The following is a 19,704-nucleotide window of genomic DNA, read 5'->3' as shown; positions in this document are numbered from 1 at the left end:
TTTAATTCAGGACCAATAAGCTCTGCTTATTGAGAAAGACCTTCAACTACAAAGGAAAAGACATTCAAATAACACAAGACTATCCTGCACCCACCATAAAGTGTAGGAAGAAATAGAATAATGCGTTACAAAGAGCAAAAGAGCCCATGGTACACCCTAGAGTGAACCACCCTGAAAATATGAGCTTAACCATGAAGGAAAAAATATGTACATTCAATAATAAACAAGAGTTTGGAACATTTTTAGAAAGAAAATCAGACCTGAAGAAAGTATTTGCTTCTCAAACATCCCAAACAGAAATTTGAGAGGAAAGAATAAATGCAACAGGTAAGTACAACAACAGCAAGAGTGACAACAGAGAGACTAGTAATAACACAAAGAGATAGTGCAAACAAATGTAAAATGGCAGAAATAGTTAACACATCCTCTACAGAACAGAATGCAATGAAAACAAAAATTAGTTCAAGGACCACAAACAAATGATACAGACCCAAATGAAGACTTAACAATGAAATCTTAAATATTGAGTAGGTAATCAAAGAAAGACTAACTATGTGATAGAAAATGATAATGATGGAACAACATAGCAAAATTTCTGGAATGCAGCTAAAGCAATACTCAAGAGGAAAAATCATATCCTTAGAAACATACATTAACAAAAGAGAAAAAGGGAAAATTAATGAATTGAATATGCATTTGAAAAAATTAGAAAGCCATTTCACAGGTATGACATATCATATTGCTTTCCTTCTCAGTGGTTAGTTTTTGAAATGGTAGGAAGGAAGGAGAGAATTTGGAGCTCAAAATTTAAAAAGAAAAGAATGTCTAAAATAAATAAATAAGTTAGTAACAAAATTAGAAAGCAATAATAAGTTAGTAACAAAATTAGAAAGCCAATAAACAAACTCAGTCACAAAGAGGAAATACTAAAAATCAGAGAGGAAAAAGATGAATTGAAAACAAAAAAGTCCATAGAAATTATAAATAAAACTAAAAATTACTTGAAAAATTTAATAAAATTGATAAACTCTTAACTAATCTGATTTTTTAAAATGAGAACAGAAAATTAAATCAATAAAACAGTGATGATCCATGATCTACATGATCTATCTCAACAGCTTGGCAAAAAAAAAAAAAAGCCTGACACCATAAAACACTCTTAAGCTAAAAACCTATCAAAGTAGAAGCATAAAGGGACCTTTTTAAAATGTCATAAAAAGCAGTTATCTAAAACCACAAGCAAGCATCATATATATTGGCTATACACTAAAACCTTTTACAATTGTAAGAAATGGGAGGAGGAGTTTTGTTTCCACAGAACTAAAGGTGTGCTTCCCCGCCCTCCTCCACCCCAGCTTTAGCAGAGACCAGGCCTCAAGGTCAGTCAGGTGAGAGGTCAGAGGCTTGTACCCATGTGCATGCTTTTTGAAAAGGCAGTCTGGGGAATTAGAGAGGCCAAACCCACTTGAACCAGTTCAAGCTTATCTAGGGTCTGGTCTTGGTCAAGAATCCAGGCCTACTGATTTGCATCATTTGCATATGTTAAAGAGGGAAAATAGGGGAAGTAAAAGAATATAGTTTAATCCTAAACTAAGACAAGGAAAATCTAATTAACTTCACTTTTGCTTCTGTATCCTTATTATCCTATTTATATAAACTATATAACCTAGGAAAACTATGTAAAAAAACAAAGATTGTAAACTAACCATGACTCTAGCAGGAGTGGAGGGAATGGTTACCCCTGCTCCTGCAGCTGTATCAGTGTGAGTGTTCCCGCGAGCACTGCACCCGCTCTCCTGGGGAGCGTAATAAAATGTCTTCCTCTGCCCACTCTGGTCCTGAATTCTTTGGGTGTGAATGGGCAAATCACATGGATTTTCCTAAGGTCAAGTGAAGGGAAGCAACAGGCAGCGGAAGCTCGCCAGGCTTACTCCTGGATCTTGTCTTGGGGTGTCCTGTGATCCCCACTGCGGTGTTAAGAGGGCTACCACTCTGGATTCCCTTGGGGAACCCTGTGGTCTGCACAGCCTTCTTAAGGGGACATCACATGGGACTTCCGGCCCTGTCTCGGGAGCCTTGTGATCTTACTGCCATCCTAAGGGGCCATCACTTGGGTCTTCCTTAGGGTCTGACCCCTAGGAGGCCCTGTGATCCCCACAGATTAAGGGATGGCTACCACTTGGTCTTCCTCTGGGAGTCCTGTGGTCTGTACAGCCTTCCCTAGGGATTATCACAGGGTTCTTCTTCAGGACTTTGGCCCTGCCTAGGAAGTCCAGTGATCGCCAAAACCACGTTTCTCACACAATGAATACAGAAGTGAAACAAAAATGCCCGTCCTCCTCACTATTATTTGATATAGTCTGGAAATGCTAGCAAGAGCAAAAAGACAAGAGAAAGAAACTAAAGGCACAACGATAGGTAAAGAGTAGATGAAACAATTCCTGTTTACCAACAATATGATGGTTCACTTGGACAGTAAAGATATTAACTAAGATAATCAATAGTTTCAGCAAAGTTGCAGGCTACAAAATATATTCTCAAAAATCAACTGTATTTCTATATAATAATAACAAAACATAAACAATAGTAATAGAAAAGGAAATCCCACTCCAAAAAACTGCAAAATGCATAAAATATGGGGATCAACCTTCCAAACTACACAAAAGACTTTTATGGATTCTATTACAAAGCATTTCTTAAAGAAATGAAAAACAGCTTAAATAGCTAGAATACTCAGTGCTGCTCATGGGTAGTCCGTATCAGTATAATAAAAATAACAATATTATCAAAATTAATTTATACTTTCAATACTATACCCATCAGATTACCAAGGGAATACTTTTTATAACTTGATAAAATAATAACAAAATTCATTTAGGAAAACAAAAGATCCAGAATATCAAAGGAAATAATGGAAAGAAGTAAGGACAAAGAATAGCACTTGCACATATTAAAGTATATTATAAAGTAGTAATCATCAAAACCATCTGATACTCATTAAAGAACAGACAAATCAGTGTAACAGACTAGACAAGGGATATTCAGGAACAATAAAACTCAATAAATCGGTGTTTAAGAAAAAAATAAAAATTACCTAGGGAAAAACTCCCTTTCTAGTAATAAACCGCTGGGAAAACTGGAAAGTAGTCTGGCAGAAATGAGGATTAGACTACACTACAGTACACCCCATAATACATTATAAATGGATACATGACCTTAATATTAAAGATCATACCATTAAAAAAATTAGAAGAGAAACATATCATAAATCTTGCAAAGCCACAGGTAGGAATTGTAGTCTTAACCAAACAAGATATAGAGGGAATTACAAAAGCCAAAACTGATAACTGATTACTTGAACCTGAAAACCTTATGCAAAGACAACATTAATGCACCTAGGATAAAAAGGAAAGTGAGGGAAAAAAAATCTTTATATCAAATTTCCCTGATAAGGGTTTGATATGTGTGTGGGGGGGGGGGGGTGTGAGAGAGAGAGAGAGAAAGAGGTAGATAGCCATTACCCACAGATAGCTGGTAAAAGGATATGAACAAACAGTTCTCAAAAGAACTACAGAATATTCACAGCCACATGAAAAAATGCTACAATTAGCTAAAAATAAGAGAAATGCACATCAAAACAATCATGAGGTTTCAAACACCTTACACCCTGAAAACTGACAAAAATGACATCAAATGGCAGTAGTCAATGTTGGAGGGGTTGTGGAAGGACAGGCACACTAACAGATTGTTGATGGCATTATGAAATGGTACAACCACATTGGAAAGCAATTTGGAACTCTGTAAATGAAATGAAATGACATGAAATGGCGTACTCTGTGAACCAAAGACTCCATTACTGGACTCATACCCTATGGAAGCCACAGATAAGAGGAAAGTTCCCAAATATGCCAAAACATTTACAGGAGCATATTTTGTGATAACTAAGAACTAGAAACAAAGTAGATGCCCATCAACTGGGAAATACTAAACAAACTGCGATACATGACAATGAGATATTATGCTGTAAGATATGATGTGTGGTAATTACATAAAAAATCTATATGAACTGATGCAGAGTCAAATAAAACAGAGCCAAAAAGAAAAAAAAACAAAACCCCAATATATGCAGCAGCTACAACATAGATAGAAAGAACTACACAACAAAAATCAAAAATGAATTTAACAAAATTATGAAGATCAAGCCAGTCTTGAATGAAGAGAGATATAAGAAGACACAAATTACAACTTGTGAAGGGAAGAGGTCCAAAGATGTTACATATATTACATATTTCACATGTTTTTGGACTTTTCCCAATGTATCAATAAGTTTTCCAATGTATTGATATTGTATGGGGCAGGCAGGGGGCACAGTGAACAGAGTGCTGGGCATGGAGTTAGGAAGACTCACCTTCGTGAGTTCAAATCTGGACTCAGACATTTACTAGCTATGTGACCCTAGGCAAGTCGCTTAACTCTGTTTGCCTCAGTTTCCTCATCTGTAAAATAAGCTAGAGAAGGAAACAGGAAATCACTCCAGTATCTTTGCCAAGAAAATCCTAAATAAGGTCACAAAGAGTCGGCCACAACTGAAACAACTGAACAACAACAGACTTGTATGTATTGATGCAGAGTAAAATGAGCAGAATCAGAAAATCAATGTATAAAATGATAACGATGACAAACAAAGATTTAGTAATTCTGATGAGTGTAATGACCAACCATGATTCCAGAGGACTTATGATGAAACTTCCAATCCACCTTGTTACAGAGGAAAGGCTCAGTGTAAGATGAGGCATAATTTTTTTGGATACAGCCAATGCAGAAATTAGTTTTAATTTGACCATACATGTTTTTAACAAACAATTTGTTTTTCTTTCTTTTTCAAGGTGGATCTTACCTGATTTAAATAATTTTTTAAATTTAAAAATAAATTATTCTGTTAATAAACACTTACTAAGCCCTCCTACAATGTTCAAAGCACTATATTATGTGCTGGGAACACAAGAAAGGCGAATGATGGTCCCTGCTCTTAAGGAGCTCCTAGTCTAATGTGGGAGACAACATACAAATAACCATGTAGAAATAAGCTTTACACAGAATAAATTTTAGATAAAACAATGGGAAGGCACTAGAATCATGAGGGATCAAGAAAGGCTTTCTGCACATGCTGGGATTTTAGCTGAGATATGAAGGAAGAGAGCATTCCAGGAACGGGAAACAACCAGTGAAAATGCCCCAAGTTGGGAGATGGAGTGTCTTATATGAGGAACAGCAAAGAGGTCAGTGTCACCTACAGAGCACAATGACAGAAAAAGAAAGGCCCTCATATACATCAAAAAACTTACGACGGCACTTTTTGGGGCAGCAAATAAGTATAAACAAGACGTCCAATGATTGGGGAATGGTTCATGAATGTAACAATATTACAGTAAGAAACAAAGAATATGATGAAACAGAAAAACATGGAAATTCTTAAATAAACTAATACAAAATTACACAACAACTAGCAAATATATGCAATGACTACAAAAATGTAAATGGAAAGAACAACAAAACAACTGAAGCACTACTGAGTAATTACAGAGCATGACAAGGCACATCCCTTCCCCTTTTTTACAAAGACGAGGGAAATAAGCACATATTAGTTTTTTTGGTATGTTGGGTTTTTTCTGAAGAACTACATAGAGATGACCTGTGGTATACTCTAATGACAAGTACCTCAAGCCATGCACTGGTGGGAATAATCCAGGGCTGGTAATTCATCAGAGATGAGTGGTGACAGGAAAACTCAGTGGGGGAGTTTAAGGCAGAAGCCAATGTAGAAATGAATTGTTTAATGATGGGGTCAAAACTGGGAAGAAAGAAGGGAAGAGAAAAGAAGGCAAAGCAGGGTGAACGGCTTAAGAAAGTCCCCGAAGGGCAGGGATGTTAGAGTTTGCAAGAGGCGAAGCCTAAAGAAAAGGAGTGATCCTCATTCCAAAGTGCAGTACACCATGGTTCCTCCACTGAATTCTGGATTTTCTCACATGACTGGATTTTAAAAGAGCTTCAAGAATTTGAAAATCTGTCGTATGCATAAGAGACTAGAGTTGTCCTTGGATCCAAGTGGCAGAACATGGAACAATGAGGGAAATCTAGGCTTGATGCTTCCATTTCCTAACAACTAGAGATATTCCAAAGTAGTAAGGGCTGCCTGTAAAGAGGGGGTTCCCCTTCATTAGCTCTCCCTCATTAGATGTTTCCGAACCAAGGAAGGATGACTCTCCTTTTGTCAGATGTGTATGTAGAGATTCTACTGAAGTCTGGGCTGGACAAGGTAGCTTCTCCAGTACCTTTCATGATTCCAAGTAGGAGAGATTCTAGTTGTTCAGTCCGTAAAAATCTAATTACAAGGGTCAAAGAAAAAGAGGCAGCAGGATGTAGTGGAAAACAAAACAGAATCAGAGGAGCTGAATTAGAATTCTGACTCTGCCTGTTACCATTTGTATAACTTTGGGGGCAGCTAGGGGGCGCCATAGTGCACAGAGCACCAGGCCTGGAGTAGGGAAGACTCATCTTCCTCTGTTCAAAGACAGCCTCAGACACACGATAGCAGACGATTTCTAAGAGCTACAAATCAAGGATGTTTAGAGACAATGGTCATTTGTAAACAATTATGTGGACTAACACGAAGAACAAGAAATGTGTTTTTGGACGTGACCAATAAGCTCAAATGTGCTTAATACAGAAATCACGTATTTCTTTCTTTCCTTTTTTTCCTTTGGGTGGAGGGAGGTGAAAGGGAGAAAAAAATGTATGTTTCATAGCTAAAAACAACATTTAAAAAATTCAAGGCTCCAAGTTTAGTTTTTGCCCCAACATCACCATATAAATATAAGCAACTCTCACTTTTCCACAATGTGCTCTTGAAAACCATGTCTGTAATGATAACACAAATTCCATTTTCCCATCAGAAGTATTATAATTGTTATAACTGGTTTGTATTCACTCCACACCAAGCACATGGCATCAAATAAATAATAGATATGATTAACAATATGTAACAAAAGAAAGAGTATAAACTATGTCCATAAACATTTAAAATAGAAAAATTATGTTCCAAGTCATAAAATTTTACATCTGGAAAGGAACTAAAAATAACCATGTCTCAACCCCTCATTTGACAGAAGAGAGACTAAGTCACAGCGAAGTGAAGCACTTTGCCGAAGGTGCTCTTAATCGATCAAACATCACTTATTAAGCACTTTCTATCTATCTGCCAGGCACTGTGCTTGCCCTGAGGATACCAAGGAAAAGCAAAAACAGTAGATGTCCCTAAGGAGATTCCACTTTAATGAAGACGATATGTAAATTAACATACACTTAACCAAGCTACACACAGAGGAGAAGACAGGGCCCACCTTAAAGGAACTACTTAGTGGAAGGGACAAGACACCCAGTCCCAAGGCTCATTTACCACATTGCTACCAAAAAACTGGACAAAACCTGCATTTAGCTCATATTCATTTTGTTTTCTTTCTTAGAATTTAGAAACCCTTTGCAGGGAAGAGAAAAGGTTATGCTTTGTATGGCAGCAACATCTAGAGTAAAGAGAACTATTTTGGATTCAAATTTGAGGTCTGGCTCTGTTACTTCCTAGCTGTGGGGTCTTAGGCATGTCAAATGACTCTGAACTTCAATTTTTCCATCCGTGAAATGGGCATAACAGTACCATCGAATTCACACAGTTGTGCTAAGGGAAGAATACTGTAAACTTTCAAGTACTATAAAAACAGGCATTATTACCTTGGACAGATAAGTCAGTCTTCACTTTCTAGATGGAGAAATTGAAGTCCAGGAAGAAGGAACTTTCCCAATGCCCCCCAAGTCAGTGAAGAGTACAAATGGGATTAGAAAGGGGCAGCTAGGTGGCGCAGTGAGTAGAGCACCGGCCCTGGAGTCAGGAGGACCTGAGTTCAAATCCGGCCTCAGACACTTGACACATTTACTAGCTGTGTGACCTTGGGCAAGTCACCTAACCCCAACTGCCCTGCCAAAAAGCAAAAAAAAAAACCAACCAAACAAATGGGATTAGAACTCAGGTGTGGGGCTCAATCCATGACAAGGAAGGTTGGTGGTGGGGTGGGGGGGCGCACAGCAAGCACACACCCGCACATTTGTCTGTGTACATGCACATGACTGACTTAGTGAAGACACCCTTTTCATCCTGCCAAGACAGGTATATGCTGCAAGAATCCAACAATGAGTGGATAAAGGCTTTGAGAAAAATAGGTGTCAATTAAATAACCTTGAATGAGCAGAGAAATTAAAATGGATGTATCAAAAAGTGTAACCTGGAAGACTATACTACCTTTGTAAGAGCAGCGCCATGTTCAACAAAATTAACAGAAATAAGCTTTGACTTCCATTCACGAAAACTGATGTGCATGAAGACACATGGCTCAGTGTCTGCTTTAGATCGACAACGGAAGGGAGTGTAAAGAAAGCAGAGAACTTTCATTCTCTATTTCAGTGAGGCCATCCAGGAGAAGGACGACTATGCTTTGTGCGAGGTTTTTTTTAAATCTCCAGGACAAACTTTACTCTTCACTAATGAAGTCTTTGTTTATGGTCTGCAGAACACCACGATATGGCCATCTAGGTTAGGCTGGTGATTCCATCTATAAATACGGTAATAAATATGCAGCTGACAAGAAGAAAGCCCCTGTATGGCCTGGTGGTTAATCTGAGGAACAATAAGCTATAAATCAATCTACACACTTGGCTTAGCCACTGGCTAAAAACACATGGATATGCTTCTGGATAAATCCAAGATGCCTTACATCTCTATACAGGAATCCGAATCTCTAAAACGTGTTGTGGGACTTTTATTTCTTTAAATTTACAACATACTAAATGTTCCTATATCCCCTTGTGAAATGTAAATATGAGGGACAGTGAGACAATCTTAACATCTAAGTGTTGCCAAGACATTCTGGAAACAGTAGAACCACTTACCACCAAGTCCCAGTTATTCTGTTCAAGCAATGTAATGGCTTCATCGATGTTTTCAATGCCAGTACATGCCTGAAAATGAAATAAACAAGAATAATATTTAGATGGGGATAAGACAACAGATTAGCTTTTAAAGCATAACAATAGGAGGACCAATCCTAACCACTGTCCAGTGTATCAAAGTGAGTGGATCTGTTAGACACATAGGCGGCCAGGTAGCTCACGGATTCCAGCCCTGGACTTGGAGTCAGGAAGACGTGGGCTCAAATCCAAATACAGAAACTTACTAGTGGTATGAGCTCAGACAAGTCACTTTACCTCTGTCTGCCTCAGTCTTCTCATCTATAAGATAGGGATAATAATGGCACCATTTTGCAAGGTTGTAGTGAGGATCAAACGACGTAACAACAAGTAATGTACTTTGCAAACCTTAAAATGATCTGTAAATACATGCTAAGTGTTCTTATTACTATTAAATCTGAGATGGAGACATCCCAGTCTATCAAACTCCCAGTGGAAAAGGGCAAATCGAGAACCCTAGGATAAAGGAGCTGTACACGGCCGGCCACACACTGGGCCAAAGACAGACAGGTACCTTGAGTGCCAGCCTCCTGAACCTGCATCTAGGGGTCTTTTCATTGCATCACACTATCTCCAGTATATGAACAAAAATATACTATTGATCTAGTATTCCATGACTGAAGACATGTTTTTTAAAAGATCCTTTACAGAAGAGGAAAAAATCCAATGGGCCTCGCTTCACTTTTCAATCTTCTCGTGGCAGCAAGGTAAACAGTATCATATAGCTGACATTTATATAAGCTTTAAAGAATAAAATGATTTTTCAATATCTTAATTCATTTTAATAATAATATTTGCATAGCATTCTAAGGTTTGCAAAGCACTTTTCAAACATCTCATTTTAATCATCACAATATTCTTAAGAAGTTGGTGCTATAAATATCCTAACTTTACAGTACAGGAAAATAAAATAAGCAGAGGTTAAGTGACTTGCCCAAGGTCTCACAACTAATAAGTTTCTGAGGCCAGATTTGAATTCAGGGCTTCTTGATTGGAAAAAGCTGAGCTCAAGGCATGAGAAAAGACTTGCCCTGGGTTACACAGCTAGTAAGTCTAAAGCAAGATTCAACACTAGCTCTTCCTGATTCCAAGTCCAGAATTCTACCTCCTCTACCAGAGAGACAAACACTTGTATATCTTTTAAGTGCCTACTATGTTTAAGTTTGGTACCATGAAACCTCACAAATTTTTCATCTTCAATCTGTCATTGTTAAAACATGATCTACACACAATCTGAGAAATGTTAGCTCATTTCAGGGCTAAGAAAGGAAGGATCAAATTCTTATTTATTTTAAATGTTTTGTTTCAGTCAGCCAAAATCTACCTTCTCACTGTCCCATCCCACTCCCCAGTTGAGAATACAAGAAAAACAAAACCCATTACCAACACGGATAGTGAATCAAAACAAATTTCCACACTGGCCACATCCAAAAAAAATTACTCTCATTCGGCATTTGGAGTCTTTCGCCTTTCTGTCAAGAGGCAGGAACCCTGTTTCATGATTAGTCCTATGGAATCATGGTCATTCATTTCACTAACAATAATATTCCATCCCATTTATATATAATAATTTGTTCATTGGTTCCCAAATTTGTGGACACCCCTCAGATTCTCTGCCACCTCAAAAAGTTATTATTATTTTTGTACATCCTTAAACGTTTGTTTTGTGTAGAACCTTAACCTACCTTCCCTCCTATTTTCACTATTCTCCTTCCCTATTTCACTGCTGCATGGGTACTGATGTATGTATTCTTCCTTCTTTTGACCAGTACAGATAAGCGAAGTTCAAGTATCAGCAGGAACCCTCAAACCCTCTTCCTTGTTCATACAGAAGTCTACTTGGTACACCCTGATTATGAAATAATGTTTCCTAACCTTCTTATCCCTTCCCCCACCCCAGTGTATTCTGCTTCCTCTATCTTTCCATTTTTTCCTTCAGATCATCAAGACATAACAGAACCGCTCTCAGTTCATGTCCAGTTGGACTCCCTCTATTACTCCTGATGTTAAGATTTAGAGGGGAGACGTGCATCATCTCCAATATTTAAACGTAAGCCACTTATCCTTAGTCCTTTATCATTGTTCATCATGTTTATCTGCTTTTATTTCTTTTCATGCCTGTATTTATACTTCAAAGTTTCTCCACAACTCTGGTCTTTTTGTCAGGAATGCTTGGAAGTCCTTTATGTCATTAAATATCCATTCTTTCTCCTGCAGCATTATACTCAGTTTTGCTAGGTAAGTTATTCCTGGCTATAAACTAATATCTTTTGCCTTCTGGAATACTGTATTGCAAGTTCTCTGCTTCTTTGGAGTATGTAATCATGTGTGATCTTTACTCTAGATCCTCAGTACTTGAATTTTCCTTCTGGCTGCTTGCAGTATTTTTTCCTTTGACCTGAAAATTCTGGATTTTGGCCATGATGTTCCTGGAAGTTGTCATTTCGGGGCTTCTTTCATGAAGTGACCATTGGATTCTTTCTATTTCTACTTTACCCTCAGGTTCCAAGAGATCTGGGCAATTTTCTTTTAAGATTTCTTGAAATGGGCAGCGAGGTGGTACAATGGATATAGAATACCAAGCCTAAAGTCAGGAAGGTTAATCTTCCTAAGTTCAAATCCAGCCTCAGACATTTAGTGGCTGTGTGACCCTGGGCAAGTCACTTAACCCTGTTTGTCTCATAAAAAAATTAAATTTAAAAAAAAAAAAAGATTTATTGAAACAGGATGCCTGCACTCTTTTTTTGGTCATGGCAATCAGATAATCCAATGATTCTTCGTTTGTTGCCCCCCAATCTGTTTTCCAGGTCAGTTGTTTTGCTAATAGATATCTTAGATTTTCTTTTTTTTTTTCAGTCTTTTGACTTTGTTATATTTCTTATTGCCTCATGGAGTCACTGGCTTCTGTTTGGTCCATTCTAATATTCAGGGAGTTTGTTGCTAGAACATGGTTTTGTCCCTCTTGTGCCAAGTGTTAATTCACTTCCCTATTCTTTCTTCCATTTTTTTTAACTCAAGTAGTCTCATTTTATTTACCTCACCCCCACCCCCCAAAAAAGGAAACTTTTTTTTTAAACTCTTGCTTGATATCTTACAAAAATTCTAGTTTGTGCCCAAGCTGTGTTTTTCTCTGAGGCTTTGCTAATTGTCATTCTCTTCTGGATTTGTGCCTTGAGCTTCCCTAACAGTCTGTAAGGTTGGGGGGAGGGGGGGAAGAGAGAGAGAGAGAGAGAGAGAGAACACACATGTGCACACAAGCTCACACTCATTCTACCAGCCTACTTAGTGACACCAGACTTAATTAATGTTGGGGCTAACATCTATCTGCCACACTTTTGGAAGGAAAGTCTAGGCTGGTTCTGTTGCTGTTTTCTTGACATATTGAGTACTGTGTTATTCCAGAATCTCAAAGAAAGGCCGGGAACTTTCAGGGTTCCCCAATGTCTGATTGCTGCCTTTGTCTGAGCTCTGCAAGTTTCTGACATGGTTTTCAGGTTCTGCTGATGGATTCTGCCCCTATCAGCCAGCTGGAAAGCTCTGTTGGTTCAGAACAGCAGAACTGTGCGCTCCCCTTTGGTCTGGGATTCCTGCTGTGGTTGTTGCTCTGAAGGTTGGGCTAGATGGTAAAAAGGAGACCCTGTTCTGCACCTGGAGTCTAAACCACTCCATCTCTGCTTCTGGTTTCTGAATTTCCTCTTTTCTTGATACACTGTCCAGGGCATCCCTACCCAAGAACACCCCCACTCCTATACACAAGTCCCCTTCTCAGCCCTCTGGATTTGTAACCCAGAACTGGGTAGAAGGCAACAAAGCTACCAGTTCATATATATCCCCATAACAGTGCCCAGTATGGGTCCGGGGGTGGGGTGTCTCAGTATGGGTCTAGAACCCCCTCTTGTGCTAGTGCACAGCGTTTCCCTGGGCACTAGATTGCCTGCACACTCCTGGCCCAACCCCATCCCCAAGTGTCTGCAGAGCTCCATGTCTGTCTCCCTATGCCAATATGGACTAAACAAATGACTGATTTTTTTTTCTGGATTTCCTCATCAGGATTCAGCCTGGTGCATTATCTAGATCTGTCTGAAGGAGTTTTGTGGACGAGAACCTGCTGTACTGCTTGCCATCACTCCACCAAATGAGAAAATGTATATAAGGTGGTTTTCAGACCTTGAATTATCACATAAGTTGCAGCTATTATTATTTTAGTGGGTTTCCCCCTACTAGAGGTCTTCTACAGCTAATGTTAACTTGTCAGATATATTATGGGGGGGGGGGGGGGAATTCTTTTTCAGGTATGGGTTCCACCAAATGACTGCTAAGGTCCCTTTTAACTCTGAAATTCTGTGATTATGAAATAGACTAAATTTAGCTATATAATGATATTAGTCCCTCTTCTATCCAATCCACCTTCTACACAAGCTGCCTTAGGAATCTTCCTAATATGCTACCATGACCACATCCCTCCTTTATAAAAAAAAAAAAAACTGAGTTGCTCCACATTGCCAAATCAATTTTAATCTCCTGAATCTTGGCATCCAAGCCCTGCCAAAATCTATCCCCAATCTGCTTGACTGATTACAACTCACTCTGCCTTTACAAAATGTGTGTTCCAAATTTTATATTATGTGATTCTGTTCTGTATCACCCTCTCTCACCTCTGCACTTTTATTCAAGTTCAGTATTTAGAAACAGATTTAGAAAAATATTGTGATAAAACCTTCACTGACCTTCCACTTCTCGCTATCCAAGGTGACAGCAATCATCTTTTTCATAGTGCCATGATGTATGAAACATGCCCATTAAATACTACCTTGTTGTTGTTCAGTCATTTCAGTAGTACTGTCCACTACCTCTCCTGCAAAATATAAGCTTCCTGCGGTCAGGATATGTAATTTTTTCTTTTCATATGCCCAATATGTATTTATTTATATAACTAAATAATAAAACCTGTGAAGAGTTTTTTCTTGTCTTTCCCACCACAGAACTGTAATAGTTACATATTATATAAAGTGTGGGGCTAAGTACATGTTTTATAGTTACAATATTCCCTTTTTATATCAATATGCAATAGTATGTTTTCAGGGTGTCCTGCTTTCTAGAGCTAAGATTCTCTGTCCTTGCAGGTCCTGTGTCTTCCTGCTACCACCGCCCACTCCACCCTCAGTCCAAGTCTTATTGTTGGATACTCCCCTACAGGGCTGCTCTAAGGTGATGCACTTGTGGTAAGACATCCTTTAAGACAAAAGGAATGTGAAGCACTGTTAATGCTAAAACACACAATCCCACACCACCTATATCATTCTTGCATTAAAGACTGTACATTGTCAACTCACAGATAATTAGTTTATTGAATGACAAGCCTAAGAACCTATAGACGGTGCATTATCTATTAACCAGGACTAAGAGCCCAAGTTAATTACATAACTGAAATTATGTGAAGCAGCATAAACATCTTCAGAGCAGGTAGGAAAGGACCAAGCAGCCCATTAGGGGATTGGTATAAAGTCAGAAAATTCACAGGCATTTCAGAAAGACAGACGTACTGGCATCTCTTCTGGGCTTCTCCCCAGGCAGTTTCTTCCCTATCATTCCAAGCACAGGAGATAAGACAAAGAAATTAACTACTACAGCTTAGTGTATGAGAACCAAAATTTCCTCCTTATTCAAGATAATGAGGCCAATTGAGTACAAAGGGAATCAACATTTTTTTCCCTAGGTATGATGCCTGAGAAAATTACTGATCTGGTCTATTCAACTTGAAAAAAAATATACCATTTTGGCACAACTTCTGAGCAACCTGAGTCAACTCCAATCCATGTTGTCAAAGGAGACAAGATAGCCTGGATAATTAAGATCCACAGATATTTCCTAGACTTTATTCTAGCTAGTAAGTTTACCCTCTCTCCATCTATCTGTCAAACCTTTATTTCCAGCTGGTAATTTGATCCTAATACCTAAGGGGGTGGCATGTTATTACATGTGACTGGCACATAGTAAGTGTTTAATAAATGCTTGCTGACTGAATAATAACAGAGAACGGGATAATTAGAGTAATTAAAAAACCAGCATTCACAAAGTACTTTACAATTTATAAAGCACTCCTCTAATAGCCACCTTTCAAGTAAAGTAATATAAATATTATCTCCATTTTCATAGATGGGGAAGTTAAGGCTTAGAGAGAACAAATGACCAGGCCAGGGTCATCCATTTAGCAAACACAATGATCTAACATTCATACTTAATATTTCCATAGCACATTCAAGACACATCAAGTGTTTTCCTCACAATAGGCCCCTCAAGCAATCAACAAGCATTTATTAAAGAAGGGTACGCACAACATATCCACACACTATATTTAGTATTTAGGAATAAGAGAAAAAAAAAATCAAATAGTCCTTGACTTTAAGAAGCTAATATTCCCTCAAGCAAGACAAGCACACATACGTACACACAAAATTAATACTGGGTAATGGGGGCAGGGATCAGCAGCTGGGAGTACCAGGAAAGGCCTCAGAGAGAGGACAGCACAGGAAGTGCATTTTCAAGCAAACTAGCCATTCTGAAATACGGTGACAATGAGGAAGCACATTCTGGAAACAGTACCAGAAGTGGAATGTCATAAAGAAGGGCAAGATGTTCAGTTTAACTGAACTGTGTGTAGGAAAGAGAGTGACGCATAATAAGCTAAGATAATGGAAAAGCTGTGGCCACCTAGATCTACTGACAAGATCTGGTCTTCTTCCCATTACCCCACAGCTATCCAAAAGGCCGGAAGTTGAATGATTTTACCCAACGTCATTTTTCCCTTGCCCACCTTCAGGAGTGCTGCAGTGACAAACTCACTCTTCCAATAAATAAAAATATAGCTGCTGCTGTTCAGTCCTGTCTGACGCTCCAGGACCCCATTTGGGGTTTTCTCGGCAGAGATATTGGAGTGCTTTGCCATTTCCTTCTCCAGCTCCTTTTTAGAGATGAGGAGCTGAAGCAAACAGGGTTATGTGACTGTGGCCAGAATGGCCTTTGTTTTCTTTGGGTGGCTCAGTTTATCTCATTGGGCCTTGCTGGATGCCAGGCTTGCTGCTCCTCTTCCGGGGCAGGAAGCTCAGAGACACATGCCTATGAGCAGAGAACTTCCTGTGTGACCTCTTCCGGGGCAGGAAGCCCACGGACCATGATGGGAATCAGAGAACTTCCTGTGTGATGAGTCATGGGGCTGGCTGAGGGGAGGTGTTGACTCCAGAGCCACGCCCTATTGGGTGTTAACCTAGGGGAAGGGGCCAACTCAAGAACCAATCAGCCCTGGTCATTCAGGCAGCACTTGATGATGTCAAAAACTCTATAGGAGGGTAGAGGACAGCTTGAAGATCCCTCTTTCCTTTTCCGGTTGGCGTGGGAGCAGTGGCAAGTGTGACTCTGGGCCAGCCCTTGCTCTCGGGCTGAGCCCAGATGTTGGTAACTATGAATTGTATTGGGTCTGTCTGTTGATATTTGTAATTTGTATTTTATTCTGAAGTTCAGGATGCTGGTTTTGTTTCCCCCCCCCCCCGAATTAAATGAATGTTCTGAACTTCGGGGTGCTGGCTTTTTCCCCTTGAAGTAAGTGAATGAATCTGTATTGGGTCTGTCTGTTGATATTTGTAATTTGTTTGTATTTTGTTCTGAAGTTCAGGATGCTGGTTTTGTTCCCCCCCCCAAATTAAATGAATGTTCTGAACTTCGGGGTGCTGGATTTTTCCCCTTGAAGTAAGTGAATGAATCTGTATTGGGTCTGTCTGTTGATATTTGTAATTTGTTTGTATTTTGTTCTGAAGTTCGGGGTGCTGGTTTTGTTTTTCCCCTGAACTAAATGTTCTGAACTTCAGGGTGCTGGCTTTTTCCCCTTGAAGTAAGTGAATCAATCTGTATTGGGTCTGTCTGTTGATATTTGTAATTTGTTTGTATTTAGTTCTGAAGTTCGGGGTGCTGGATTTTTCCCCCGAACTAAATGAATGTTGCCTGTATGCTCCCCTGAACTAACTGAATGCTGGATTAAAGTAAGCTGGTCAACCCCTTCACAGTGCTTTCCTTGTTTAAGCAGATAAAAAGAACCTGTGCTTTCCCGGCATGCCAGCAGCCTCCTGGGTGCATCTTATGCCCCCACAGAAGCTGCTAGCTGGATTGTTAAAACAGTGACTTGCCCAGGGTCACATAGCTACTAAGTGTCTGAGGCCAGAGTTGAACTCTACAAGATGAGTCTTCCTGATTCCAAGCCCAGTGCTCTCTATTGTACCACCTAGCTGCCCCAAAACAAATAGATGAAGCCTAAAGAAGAAACAGGGAAACAAAGAAGGCTGTACTCTGTACTGGATCTACTAACCTACTGTAAAATCTAGTCTTGTTTACAAAAGAAACCTTTAAGCCAACTTCAGTTGTTTTGTTTTTACAATGTTGTTGGTTGTTATACAAATTAGTCTATTTCTGTTCACTTAACTCTGCACCGATTCACACACCTTCCCAGTTTTTTCCAAAACCATCTAGCTCATCATTTCTTATTGTTTGATATTCATGGCATTCATAGGCCATTGAGTTCAGCTGTTCCCCAAAGCTGAGGTTTCCAGTTCTTTGTCACTACAGAGCTGCTAAAATCTTTTTGTACCGTATGGTCCTTTTTCCTCTTCCTTTGATCTCTTTGAGGTATAGGCCTAGTCTGGGTACTGGTGGGTGAAAGAGAAGCAGTTTAGTGTTGTCTGTGCTATAGTTTCAAATGGCTTTACAGAATGACTAGACCAATTCGCAGCTCCACCACCTGGGAATTAATGTGCCACTGTTGTCCCACAGTCCCTCTGGCACTTTCATTTTCTCTTTAGCCACAGCTGTTAGTCTTACTCTGAAGTACAACCTCAGAGTTACTTTGATTTGCACTTCTCTACTTACTAGTGATTTAGGGCATTTGTTCATATGGCTGTTGTTAACTTAAATTTCTTTCTTTCAAAATTGTCTATTCATATCCTTTGAACATTTATCAATTGGGAAATAGCTACTGCTCTTATAAATCCAAATGATTTTCTTATTTCTTGGAAATTAGACCTTTAACAGAGAAACTTGTTGCAATGAGTTTTTCCCAGTTGTTTACCATTCCATTTTTTATGTACAACTTTGCTAGCATTTACAGAACTATGTGAAATAACAGTGAAGAAAGGAGACAAGGAAAATTCTTGATTTAGTTCTGTATGGGGAAAGCTTCTGGTGTTTTCTTCAGTGTACATATGGCATTCCTTTTGTTTCAGTCTGACAATTTAGGCATACATATGCTAAGTAACACAATGGATACGGATTATGATTTGGAGTCAGGAAAACCTGAGTTTGAATAGATCAAAATGATTTGGTAATGGTTAAGAAACAGAGAGGTTGATGGGTGAGAACAATTAAGTACACAATGTGCAAAAGCAAACAAGCACTACAGCCTAATGTTTGATAAGCCCAAATATCCCAGTTATGGGAGTAAAAACTTACTAGTAGTTGACGAAAACAGCTGGGCAGCCCAGAAAGCAATGTGGCAAAAAATTACATATAGATCAACATCTCACTACATATACCAAGATAAGTTCCAAAAAGAAAACATCATAAACAAAGCAGAGAAGCAAGGAAGAAAATTTTAGATATATAGATGCAAGAAGAATCCATGACCAAACAAAACATAGGATCAGAGAAGATAAATGGAAAATTTTTATTATATAAAGTTAAAATTTTTGCACTAACATAACGCATGCAGCTAAAACTACAAGGGAATTAGTAACTGAGGAAAAGTCTTTGCAGCAAACTTCTCTGACAAAGATCTCATTTATGGTGTGTATAGTAGAGGGCCTCAAATTTTTAAGAGCCATTCCCCAATTAATAAATGGTCAAAGGAGATGAAAACTATGAGAGAAAGACTATGAAAGAAAGAAAGAGGGAGGGAGGGAAGAAGGAAGGGAAAGAAAAGAAATGGAAAACCCATTTGAAAGAAGTACAAAATGCACAAAATAACTGGGGTTCAATCTACCAAAGTATATCCAACATCTATATAGATACAATTAGAAAATTACTCCTTAAAGAAATAAAGAACTTAAATAATTGGAGGAATTTTCAGTGACCAAAACTAAGTTATACAAAAAAAAGATAACACCATACAAATTAATTTATGGATTCAAGCTATGTCAAACTAACAAGGCCATACTTTAAAGGACCAGACAAAATAAAATTCATTTGGAGAAAAAAAAATATTTGATGAAATGAAGGAAGGAATGAAATGAAAGAAGGAATGAAGGAAAAACACTTCCAAAGAAGGAATGAAGGAGAAACACTTCCAAACCTGGAACTCTATTATAAAGCAATAATCATCGAAACCATTTGGTACTAGTTATAAAATAGAAAAGTTAATCAATGGAACAGATTAGGTGTTATTTTCATTTTTGTGGTGCCAGCAGCTAGCACTGTGACTGACATATAAATGCTTACTGAGTTGAGATAAGGAAGGGAAGGAAAAGGATAACTACATATGCAGTCAAAAAACAAAATTAAGGTTATTGCTGAAAAAGGAGAGAGCTGAATGCTCTGAAGAAGTAGTCATCTGTTGTCAATCAAATGATGAAGTACCAAAAATCTGGTAGC

General features: G+C 38.6%; 1 protein-coding gene across 2 annotated transcripts in view; it reads right to left on the bottom strand.

The window, feature by feature from the left end:
• FAF1 (Fas associated factor 1) overlaps positions 1-19,704 on the bottom strand; it is a 420,864-nt gene that overhangs the window by 342,289 nt on the left and 58,871 nt on the right. For both annotated transcript variants that reach the window (XM_036754937.1, XM_036754938.1), the window contains exon 2: positions 8,998-9,066. In XM_036754937.1, coding sequence (XP_036610832.1) covers positions 8,998-9,066 — 69 coding nt within the window. The remainder of the gene's footprint in view (positions 1-8,997; positions 9,067-19,704) is intronic.

This window comes from Trichosurus vulpecula, chromosome 4 (genome assembly GCF_011100635.1).
Source record: "Trichosurus vulpecula isolate mTriVul1 chromosome 4, mTriVul1.pri, whole genome shotgun sequence".
Lineage (NCBI taxonomy): Eukaryota > Metazoa > Chordata > Mammalia > Diprotodontia > Phalangeridae > Trichosurus > Trichosurus vulpecula.
Note: the sequence above shows the minus strand (reverse complement) of the source record. Positions and strands in the feature narration are given on the sequence as shown.